Source organism: Nycticebus coucang, chromosome 4 (assembly GCF_027406575.1).
Source record: "Nycticebus coucang isolate mNycCou1 chromosome 4, mNycCou1.pri, whole genome shotgun sequence".
Classification (NCBI taxonomy): Eukaryota; Metazoa; Chordata; class Mammalia; order Primates; family Lorisidae; genus Nycticebus; species Nycticebus coucang.
This window is the reverse complement of record NC_069783.1, coordinates 43,744,792-43,757,376: the sequence shown is the minus strand read 5'-3', so window position 1 is coordinate 43,757,376 and position 12,585 is coordinate 43,744,792. Positions and strand designations below refer to the sequence as shown.

General features: G+C 38.9%; 1 protein-coding gene across 7 annotated transcripts in view; it reads left to right on the top strand.

The window, feature by feature from the left end:
• Window positions 1-1,525, top strand: part of SRBD1 (S1 RNA binding domain 1) — a 291,329-nt gene extending 289,804 nt beyond the window's left edge. For all 7 annotated transcript variants that reach the window (XM_053589735.1, XM_053589734.1, XM_053589738.1 and 4 more), the window contains one exon: window positions 618-1,525. In XM_053589735.1, coding sequence (XP_053445710.1) covers window positions 618-907 — 290 coding nt within the window. In that variant the 3' untranslated portion in view covers window positions 908-1,525. The remainder of the gene's footprint in view (window positions 1-617) is intronic.
• The last annotated feature ends 11,060 nt before the right edge of the window (window positions 1,526-12,585 follow it).

Below are 12,585 nucleotides of genomic sequence, written 5' to 3'. Positions count from 1 at the left end.
TGGGTTTCTGAGCCACAGATAATCAAGAATATGAATTTTGAGTGGATAAATATATCTGAAATGAATAGGAATTGATTTTCTAAGTTGCAAATTTGTAGGAGGAAGTGAAGAGAGAGAAAAATCTGAATTTCATTTATTTTTGCCCAAAAGTCAATGTACTTTTTGCCACCTTTAAGCAATTTAAGAATCCAAAAGAGAAGGGTCCCCAGTCTCGTGTCTTCAGAGGTCTTACTTTCTCAGTTTGTCATTTAGCCTTGTATATTTATTAAACAACATTTTCATCATCTCACAAGGAAAAAAAAAGACCTATTCTTCTCAGTCTTCATATATAGCGCTAATGTCTACCTGCTAGTGAAATAGAGTTTAGAGAGAAGAAATTGTTTGAATAAATTTTTTATTATTGTTTCTAGTGTGCAAATGCTGTTTCTCCCCCTAGGATGCATTTTCTCTGAAGGCAAGCCTGTGCCTTCAGCTCCTTTTATGTCCCCCCTCAATGCTTGGTAATGGTCTGGGCACATAACTGATACTCAGGGAATGCTTATTACTGTGTTATGTTATATTCAGGAAGCATAATGCCTTACTAGTTATAGCTAATTTTTTTCCCCCTTTCCTTACAGATTTTGATAAGCCTGATTTCAAGAGAAGCATAGTGTGCTTGGAAGATCTGCAAGTTGGGGCAATTCTTACAGGCAAAGTCGAGAATGCTACTCTGTTTGGAATTTTTGTGGATATAGGAGTGGGGAAATCAGGGCTGATTCCCATACGAAATGTAACAGAAGCAAAACTTTCTAAAACAAAGAAGAGAAGGAGCCTAGGACTAGGCCCTGGAGAAAAAGTGGAGGTCCAAGTGCTCAATGTTGACATCCCCCGATCTAGGATTACTCTGGACCTCATCCGGGTGTTGTGAGTGTCCTGCTGAAAACTAAACACTGTTTCTGTTCCCTCCTTTTATTAAAGGCTGACAAAGATAAGTCAGATTTTTATAAGTTTTAGATAGTTGATGAGAAAATATTCACTTAATATCAGAAATATCTTCCAAACATGTTCTTTATTTTTCCTTCTGAATAAATAGGAAACTAATAGTTTGATTTATTTTCCCCTTAAAGAAAACAACTAATAGACCTTCCTATATGGCTTTATGTAATACTGGTTTTCTGACCAAAATATTAGTTTTTGCGTTTTGTAATTTGTCTTTAATCCTGTTTCCATTTTATATAATGGATGGCTTCACTTCTACTTACCAACTGGTATGGAATTGTCTTCTTGGTTTGAATTCCACAGTGTTTGTTGACACGGTAGGGCTAGTAGTGTTTAGTCCTCCCATTTTATAGATTTTTTTTTTTACCAGGCCTTTTGGATTTGATTAATAATTTTGCAATAATCTTTATTTTCCCTTGCCAAGCAAACCAAAAATATACTAGTAAAAGTGATTCTGATTTGTTCGTAACCATCGAGTAAATGGCACAAAACATTTCTCAGAAGGATGTATAAATTGATACCAACAATAAAGTTTCATGGCTGGTGACATTTATTTATTTATTTATTTACTGATTCTAGTGAAGGACGTAGAAGTCGATCTTGATTTTAAAAAATGTGGTTCATTTAATAGCCCCTGCAGGAAAGAAGGAATCCTTTGGAAATTTGAAGAATGGTTTCATTTGAGCACAGAATAGGATATTTTTCTTAAATCAGAATTAAACTTCAAATGGGAATAGAAATGGCCTTTTTAAAGATTAAATATAGATCACATGTGAAGGAGCAAGAAAAATAAATTGAGGCCAGGTACAGTGACTTTGGGGGGCCCACATGGAGGATCACTTGAGGCCAAGGGTTCAAGACTAACCTGAGCAACATAGCAAGACCTAGTCTCTACAAAATATTTAAAAATTATCCAGGTGCCGTGGCATGACTTTGTAGTACCATCTACTCAAGATGCTGAGGCAGGAAGAATGCTTCAGACTAGGAATTTGAGGTTATACTAAAAAATATAAACAAGTAGGTAAAGGAAATGACTCACTATATTTTTGTTCAGTGGAGATGGTAAGTATTAGCATGACCATTTACAGTCAAAGTGACTTAAATAGAGCCCACACTGGACTGGTATCCTGTCCATTCTGGCTGCTGCTACTGCTGTTGATTTGCCTAAGGATGATATTTGCATGACCAAATGAGTACTCATTAGGCATAATGAGTAAAAGATAGTTACTAAGAGATGACCAGTTCTGTTTGCCTGGGACAGTCCTAATAAACACTCATTGGCATAATGTTTAATGTTGCCCCTCTATTCTCAAAGTACCTCATTTTGGATAATAAATCATATGATCCCCTAGAAGAAGTCATAAAATAGCAAACATTGTGTGTTTCATGACAGTTCTGCCTAGTGGTTTGCTATTCTCAAAACATATAGCCTTCCAACTGGTATACATAGATGTCATTCATGCAGTAGATTTCTTAAAAGTTGTACACCTCAAGTTCCATTTGCCTGGCAATTTCATTTCTGAAATATTTTTTTCCCTTTCTTACTGGTCTTCAGCTGACACTTGATCTTAATGTTGTAACTTTAAGTTGATCAGCTGATCTTCCTGGTTCATATTTTGTAGATCAGTGATGAGTGATAAGTACCTGAAGAGTCTTATTCTGAAGCCTGAGATGTAATTTCAAAAGAATGTTTTGTTTTGGAAAGAGGTCTTCTTTTTGGGCACTTGGGATACAGAAACAAGAGCAATTGACAGTGTGAAGCTGCTCTGTTGACCTGGCAACTAAGCCTTCGTGGACATAATGATGACTTGACATCGCACCAGATTGTGTGGTTTGTCCTGTCCAGGCTCTATTAGGCCTTAGCTGGGAGAAGAGGGTCCACATCTCATTTATCATTACAAGTCCAGAATGGAGCATAGTGATCCATTATGTTCTGGTATTTCTAGTTTCTATTCTAGCAGTAATCCACATTGTTCCTTAGTGCTAGTATCTTTACTTTTATGGGCCTCCCCTCCCAAGTTTAAAATGAGGACGACAATGATGATGATAAAGTGTTTAGTCCCCTAAACATTTATTGGTGGCCTCCTGTGTGCCAGGCACTGTGCTACACACTGACCATGCAGTTGTGATAGAAAAATAGGCATTATCCCTGCCCTTATTTATGGAGTTTAGAGTATTGAGGAAGAATCATTAATTGAAGAATTATACAAAAATATAAAATAACAGTCATATAGTCATGACAACATGTAATAGATGAATTGACTTAGAAAAGTCAGTGTTTTAGTGGGTCTTGACTGAGTTCTGAAGATGAACTAAAGCTAACTAGGACAAATGTTGACTTGTATGAGTTATTATCAATAAATGTTGAGAATGAAGCCTATTGGATGAAGCTTAGAGTTAGATTGGAGGGAGTAAATATAGACAATTTTTTCATGGACTTGAGCTGTGAAAGAAGAGAAATATTAATAGCATGGTGGCTAGGAGGGGAAAATAGTCAACCAAGGGTTTTTGTATTTTTTTTAAGAGAAAAGAAATAATTTATGCAAATGGAAATAATCCAATAAAACAGGAAAATATGATATAGAAGACAGAATTACTGGAAAGATATCCTTGACTATATATGAAATCAGATGGAATCTAGTGCACAAGGGATTGTTCTAAGTTAGGAATACAAAGTTCATTCATATTAACAGAGATAAGATTGGATATATGGGCACAGATGCTGGTAGATATGTGGGAGGTCTCTTTGGATTACTTCTATTTCTTTCATTAGAATATGAAGGAATGTCATATGAAACTAAACATTAGAGGGAAAAGGAGTTGGAGGTTTGAAAAGGGAAAAGTAAGAAATGGATGAGAATGAGAGTAATAAGCACAGGGAGGCACGAAGTATGATTTCCAGGCACTGTTAAATGCTCCATTTGAGGTTAGTGATCATGAATTGAGTGCAGGATCAATCAGCTTGATTGTATATTTTTCTTCAGCCACATCAGCTATGTGGATGCATGTCAGTATGACTTGACACAAAAATCACAACACCTACTCAGGCCATTTGTATTGAACTTAGGGACCCCAAAAGACCAACCCCAACCCTTCCGCATGGAGAGTTAAGGGTGCAGCCCCTCCTGACAGTCGACACAGACTTTTATTGCAATCTCAGGCATGAGAAAACAGCAGCAAACTTCAAAGAAAAAGTCAAGTTTAAAAAACAAGTTTTTTTTTTAAAACTGTGTAATTTAACTCTTAACACATTCTGTTTACTGTACTTCTGTCTTGCCTTTTTCTTGTCACTGTTAGCATCTGACTTAGAGTTGGGACAGTGTACTGTGTCTAGTGAGTATTGTTTTTAGTACTCAGGGCCAACAGTGATGCTTGGCTTTTTCTCAGATCACTCTGTACTTAGAGCCTAGCACTTTTAACCCTATGCTCTACCAGGGGTCCTCAAACTACAGCCCGACATGTGGTGGTGTGATTGTATTTGTTCCCATTTTGTTTTTTTACTTCAAAATAAGGTATGTGCAGTGTGCATAGGAATTTGTTCATAGTTTTGTTTTTGTTTTTTATTAAACTATAGTCTGGCCCTCCAACGGTCTGAGAGACATTGAAGTGGCCCCCTGTTTTAAAAGTTTGAGGACTGCTGCGCCAGGTTAGGTGGAGAGGTGATTTCATCGGGTTTGGGAGTTTGCCAAATGAGTACAATAGAGAAGAAGGGCAAGGAAGTTGGGGCATGTAGACCAAGAAATTATTGACCAGGCAATTTAAGCTCAGTGACAAGAAAAGTGAGAGTATAAGGGGAAGTGAGGGGGAGTGTCAAAATTTAGGGTGAAAGTATTGTAGACAACTGAGGAAGTTGGAGAGATGTTGGAGTAGCAATGTTAAGGACATAATGGGTTGATAAGAGTGGTTGGCAGAGGTGGGGTGCATAATCTTGAGATTCTAGAGGGTTGCAGTTTTTGGTAATGACTATAGGAAATGATGGTGGGATAAGTTGCAGAAAGGGAGGATTAGGATATGATTATTAGAGAATAAAAGTCAAGAACAGAGTTTAATCTCTTTCATTTACAAATCGTTATCTGTTGATACTAATTTTTGGAGGCTGTTACAGTAATGGTGCAAAACAATGGTGGCTCAGATCAGAATGTTAGTGATACAAATAATGATAAATGATGGGATTCTGGGTATAGTTAGAAGGTGGAGGTAGAGCAAGATAGGATTTCCTGCTTAAAATGTGAAGAGACAGGAGTCTGGATTGACCTAAGCAACTTTTAGTATAGAATTATCTACTAAGATGGGGAAGACTGGGGGTGAAGGAACCCATTTTGGACAGGTTAAATTTGAGGTACTCGTTAGACATCCAAGTCCAGATCTGAGGTCCAGTGGAGAGGGCTGAACTAGAAGTGTAAATTTGGAAGTCACTAGTGTAGAATTGCACTTACACCCTGAGACTGAATGAGATTGTCAGTGGAGTGAGTGGGAGAGGTCCAAGGCCGGAGTTGTTGAAAATTATCCAAGACCCTTACCTCTAAAATTTTTTATTTCTCTGTAAGGATAAGAATTTTGTCTTGTGGTGGGGTCTGCCACCTGCTTATTCTGATTCTCGAGTTCTCCCTTCCTAAGAGAACTGGGAGGGAGCAACAAAGTGACTAATGACATGGATATGGGCACTTGAATGTAAGTAAAGTCATGGGTGGGGTTCCAGGAAGGTCAGAAAGAACAGGGAGATCAAGCTCCATTGTCATGGTTTGCATATCCTTTCTCTTGGAAAATGCTGGAGGTCAAGCTGTGACTAGAAATCAGTACAGAGTGCTAGAACATTCCTGAATCTATTTGGACATTGTGGAGTAACCAAAGCAGCCCTGACCTGCCTACTTTGGATTTCACATTGTGTGACAAAAGCAAAGCTCATTCATTTAAGTTGGAGGAAGTAGGAGGGGATTTATAGCAAAGCATGTTCCCTAATATACACACTTGTGTTGTTCCCTAATATACACTTGTGGTGTTCCCTACTGTATTCTTATATGTAGAAAAATGGCCAGCATGTGATAGATGCATAATCAGTGTTGATCAATTGGCTGAGTAAATGAATGAATGAACATCTAATAAGAATTCAAAAGAGTGCAATATAAAATAAATACCCAGAAATCATGTTAGACAATGTGATAGAATAAAGATTCCTGTTTATTCAACACTACAAAATATTTAGAAATGATCTAACGAGCAGTGTAAAAAAACAAATATGAAGAAAAACTATGCAGTGTTACTTATGAATATAAAATAAGATCAGGGTACATTTAAGTATACCATGTTCTTGGATGGGAAGACATCATAGATTAGAGAAAGACCAGTCCTTTAAAAATCTTTATATACTTGTATGTAGATCTACTTTTGTAAAAATTTTAATCATCATTCCAATTGGCTTTTTTGTTTGGTTATTTAGTTAAACTTAAAAATAAAATTCACATGTGAAAAGTCAAATCAATACTTTAATAGAATAATTGAATTGAGTGGTATGGAGCAATTTGCCCTACCAGATACTAAAGTGTACTGTAAAGCTGCCATTACTTAAACAGTATGTTACTAACATAAGAATAGACATATAGAAGAATGGAATAAAATAATTCAAAATCATTGGGAATTTCATGTTAAAAAGTAACATTTCAGATTGGGGAAGAAATTACATTGTCATACTATACACATAAATTCTAAGTGGATTATACAAAAATTCTTTAAAATTACATGCAAACATAGGACTTTCAAAATTGGGGTTGAATAGCAACAATGTATAATGTAAGGAAAAAATAGGGGAAACTCAGGCTTATAGACCTAAAAGTTCTACTCAGAAAACATTTCCTGGGTTCCTGTAAGACCCTGTGTCAGGTAGTAGGGACAAAAGATGAATAACATATCTTTTGGGATGTCTTCAGCTTGGAGGAATTGGAATTCAAGCTGCAGCAATGGGTATCTTAAGTTCAATATCATGGGCAAAAAGGATTTCAACTGGCTGTTGTGTACTTCAGAATATGGTAGCATCCCATCTTGTTTGAGGCCATGGGACCCACTGGAAAACTTAGCTTTGGATTAATGAGTGCTCACATTGGGGTGTCTAGGTATCTAGGCTTGATCTCAGAGCTAGCACTTATGTTAAAATTGGAGATGGCAAGAAGAGACAGGATGGAAAAAACAAAAATATAGTTAGTCAAGCTTTTCATCTTGGCTTTCTGCCTAAAATCAGTCAGGAGTTGAATTTAAATAACAGATCATGGAGAACTCCTGAATGACTGGGCTCATTGCCAAAGCAGTCTGTTCCACAAGAAGAAAGATTAGATTTCTTCTCACTCACTTTATATGGCAAGGATGATTCTGTGCATGAAGGCTGCATTTCTTATTTAGGGAGAGAGTGGGATAAGCAGACTCTGGTCCTGTCAGCACTAAAAACTACATTTTTAGAAATTAATTTTAAAACCACCCCCCAGAAAGATTTGCTGTTCTCTTGCCTCATGTCAAGTATCGAAATAAGGATTATAGTACCTACCCCTCAAATATTTTCAAGGAGAAAACTCTCTTCTTGAAGAAAGGAAATGAATTATTAATCTAAATGCTGCAAGGAAATCTCTTTAGATACCAGAGTTTATTCCACCTGTATGGCCACCTGATATGACAGGCCTAAAATATTATGTATTTCACTCCTAGTAGAAAAATCTAAAGCTATAAGACCGTGGTGAAGAGAGAGATTGGGAAGAGAGAGAACAATGTAAAAGCCCCATATTGTTGAGTTACCAAATTTTGAGAATCCAGTTTATCCAAGCAATTAGGCCAAATATATGTCTTCAGATTTTCTGCAGAACTTTGCAAAAGCAATCAAGTAGCAGATGGATGAAAGCATGCTACTGAAGGCTTTTCACTTCTGACAAAACTTTCCACCCTTCTTAGGGCCAGGGCCACGATAAGGAGGGAAATTCCCACCCAGGGAGCACATCTTTGGATGTGTTTCTCCTGTCCCACTGATTGGTTCTTGGATGATTTGGCATTTGCCCACTTGCTTGCCAGGTTCAAGTCTCTTGGCAATGAAGGAAAAGCTGGCATTAGTGAAAGTCAAACCTAAGATGCTCTCAAATTCTTTTTATCACAGAGTTAAAGTGATTCCATGAAGCAGAAACTCAAAATGCGAGTTTAATCAAATGTGTCATTTGCTACTTCGATAATCAAAACAACTGAATCTCTAGTAAGGTGTACTGTCACTTTACCTCTGTTAGCACCTATGAGAAAGATCTGAAGCTATTTTTGGCCGCTTTGTCATATGGATTTTTATGACTTTTTTCCTGATTAAAAAAGTATTACATGTAGTATAAAAAGTACAAATAATAAAATGTAAATATTGGAAACAATCTCCGGTAGTTTCAGAAAACATCTTCTGTGCCAGGCACAGTGGCTTACTCCTGTAATCCCAGCACTTGGGAGGCTGAGGCGGGTAATTGCCTGAGCTCACAGGCTCGAGACCAACCTGAGGCATAGCAAGACACCGTCTCTAAAAAGGTAGCCAGCCGTTGTGGCAGGCACCTGTAGTCCCAGCTACTTGGGAGATTGAGGCAAGAGGATCACTTGAACCCAAGAGTTTGAGGTTGCTATGAGCTAAGACACTATGGCACTCTACCAAGGGTGACCAAGTGAGACTCTGTCTCAAAAAAAAGAAAGAAAACACCTATAGTTTGTATATAGCCTTTCTCTATTCATTTACATAAAGATTTTAACAAATCAGGATCACGTTTTCTGTTCTACTTGTCACGATAGAGAAATCTTCTTGTATCAGTACTTACAGACCTACTTCAATTTGTTTCACTGTGGGTGTAAACACCTGCAGATGGTGCTACAGTGACCACCATGGTACACTGTCCTGAAGGTATTCCTCTGTCAGGGCAGAGGCACATTTGAATTTCAATAGCTATTATGAACTTCCTCTATACCGTAAGGATAAATAATTGTTTTATGAACTTCTATTTCAGCTCTGTGTGTTGGTACTGGGTTAAGATGTAAAATATATTGTGGGTTGAGAAAAAGAAAAGCGAAAGTCAAAGCTGGGGGACACCTTTCTGTGTGGAGAGAGTTCCTTCTGTTCCCCACTAAGCGTATTGCCTCTCTCTAGAGAGCCTTCATACGCATCGCTCCTTTGTCATGGAGTGAGCCTCCCCTCACCTCACTGCCACCACTTTGTCAGGTTCCAGGATTGGATCTCACCACAGATGGTATTTTCTGAGAAAAGTCTTGCTGACCTCTCAGACTAAATCAAGTTCACTGCTACAGACTCTCCTTGCACCACATAACTTTTCTTTACTTCCCACACATGGACATTTATGTGCATAACAGATTTAATCAATGTCCTCTTCTGCAGACTGTGAGGAAGGACAGCAACCTTGACTATCACCATTTGTAGTGATCAGGAACCGCACCCCTTTTTCATTCATTCCTTACCTCCTCTGATTCTGATCCCATCTTCACCAGATCTGAGTCTTCCATCTTTCTTTGATTCCTCCAGGTGAGGGGTTTGGCCTTGCTCTCTGTCTTACCTTAATTTTTCTAGAGATCAGAGCATGAAAACTATATATACTCAAGTTTTATTGGGAGATCACAATCCCAAGGCAGGAAGAAAAAGGGTAAAAAGAGAGTGAGCCCAGAAAGCAAAGAAACCTTACGAGCTGGTCACAGCCTCTTAGGGAAACACTGCCTGTGTCTTAGTCACCAGGTTGTCTTGGAAGAAGTTACGTGGAATCATGGAAGGAAGGTAGGAAAGATGAGTTTATATGCTATCTCCTGCCTGTCTCCTAGTCTTACTAGTCAACAGTCAATGTCTCACCAGGCATTGACTCACTCATACTTCTAAGTGTTATGTGGCTTCTGCAGACAGCTGCTAAGGAAGTGGATCCAGTTGGGGTGGACGCATGTGCTGGAGCTACTTTAGATCCTATGACAGCAGGCATGATGGAGGCCACCCTGAAGTCTGGTTCTCATACCCACGCCCTGCCAAGGTGAGAGAGCACATAGCACTACCACAGCTGCCCCCCTGCTTCCCATCGAGCAGTTGGCTGAGGTGGGAGTGGGGTGATGCTGGCAAGCTGAGTGAATCTGGGGAGCCCCATAAACAGGTCCAGTGTAGGCTTTGCAACATTAGAATTGAGTTTCTTCTAGGCAGCTCATGAGAACTTCCCCCACCACCCTAATTTTTCCTCCAGTCATCCTTACTCCTGGACTTGTGGTACTCAGCTATAACCCAGGCTACCTAACCAGCTCCTAAGCAAGCCAGCCCCAGAACCTGCTCATCCTTGGCCTCACAATTTGTAGTAGCACCACGTGACTGAGGTGCCAAGATGTCTCCATTTCTTCATTATTTACAAGATTCCCTTGGCTCGCTTCTGTCCCACCTAGACTTCTAAGAGCACTGAGCAGCAGCTGCACACCCATTAAAGAAAGAAAATTAGAAATTCAGAGTAGTGACGAGGTCTGTCTGGCTCATGGAGAGTTTGGCTCCTGTGTGATTGATACTGGAAGCAGTTGTGGTTGAAAATGGACGTGAGTCAGGGGCCAAGAAAACTCAAACTGACAATTGGCCCTTAACCCAGCACCTCTTTCAAAGAGGAAAATATATCCTCCATGCCCCCCCCATCCCCAAGATAAAAACATCAAAAACCCTAGGAGATGATATGCAAAACTAGACTGCGTATGTCTAATTTGACAAAAGGTTATTTAAAAATAAATTGCTCAGGGCGAAGCACAGATCAAGAGAGTTCTTTGGGCTTGGGCCAAGTCTTTACTAATACAGTCTGCTGGCCCTGTTGAATAGGGCCAGGATCAAAGAAAATAGTCTGCATTAAAACATTTTGCCTCCAGAAACTTTACCTCACTCTTAAAAAAAAAAAGCTTTATTGAGATATAATTCACATACCCTACAACTCACCCATAAAAGGGTACAAATCAATGGTTTTCAATATAGCCACAGAGTTATGCAATCATTATCACAATACATTTTAGAACATTTTCATTAACTCAGTGAGAGAGACCCTGTACCCATTAGCAGTTGTTCGACATCCCATCCTCCATCCTAGCCCTGGAAAACCACTAATCTACTTTTTGTCTCCATGCATTTACCTGTTCTGGACATTTCACATATATGGATTCATATAATATGTGGTCTTTGCAACTGGTTTCTTTTCACTTAATGTAACGTTTCTAAGATTCATCTATGTTGCAGCATGCTGTGAGTCATTGCTTTTTATCGCTAAATAATACTCTATGAATATACAACATCTTAATTATCAGTTGATGAAATGTTGAGTCATTTTTTGGATATTATAAATTATTTGCCATGAACATTCATGTACAAGTTTTTGTGTAGACATATATGTGTATTTTCACTTCTCTTGGGTATATACCTACAAGTGGAATCACTGGGTCAAATGGTAACTTTATGTTTAGCCTTTTGAGGAACTGTCAAATTATTTTATTTTATTTTTTATTTTTTATTAATTGGGAGAGTCATTGAGGGTACAAGAAACCAGGTTGCACTGATTGCATTTGTTAGGTAAAGTCCCTCTTACAATTGTGCCTTGCCCTCAAAAGGTGTGGCACACACTGAGACCCCACCCCTGTCCCTTTTTCCCTCTCTCTGCTCCTCCTTTCTCCCACCCCCTCCCTCCTCTCCCTCTCTGCTCTCCCCTTCCCCCACCCCCCCCACAGTGTCATTAATTGTCCTCATATCAAATTGAATATGTAGGATTCATGCTTCTCCATTCTTATGATGCTTTACTAAGAATAATGTGTTCCTGTAGCTCAGTGGGTAGGGCTCCAGCCCCATATGCAGACGGTGGTGGGTTTGAACCCGGCCTTGGTCAAACTGCAACAAAAAAAATAGTCAGGAGGCTGAGGCAAGAGAATCGCCTAAGCCCAGGAGTTGGAGGTTGCTGTGAGCTGTGATGCCACTGCACTCTACTGAAGGTAATAAAGTGAGACTCTGTCTCTAAAAAACATAAAAGAAAAAAATAAAAGAATAATGTGTTCCACTTCCATCCAGGTTAATACAAAGGCTGTAAAGTCTCCATTTTTTAATGGCTGAATAGTATTCCATGTATACAGATACCACAGCTTGTTATCCATTCCTGAATTGGGGGGCATTTAGGCTTTTGGTGATTGTAAATTTAGCTGCGATAAACAGTCTAGTGCAAGTGTCCTTATGATAAAAGGATTTTTTTCCTTCTGGGTAGATGCCCAGTAATGGGATTGCAGGATCAAATAGGAGGTCTAGCTTGAGTTCTTTGAGGTTTCTCCATACTTCCTTCCAAAAAGGTTCTATTAGTTTGCAGTCCCATCATCAGTGTAAAAGTGTTCTGTTCTCTCCACATTCACACCAGCATCTGCAGTTTTGAGATTTTGTGACGTGGGCCATTCTCGCTGGGGTTAGATGATATCTCAGGGTGGTTTTGATTTGCATTTTTTTAATAATTAGGGATGATGAACTTTTTCTATATGTTTGCCAGCCATTCATTCATCTGTCTTCTTTAGAGAAGGTTCTATTCATGTCTCTTCCCCATTGATATATGGGATTGTTTGCTTTTTTCATGT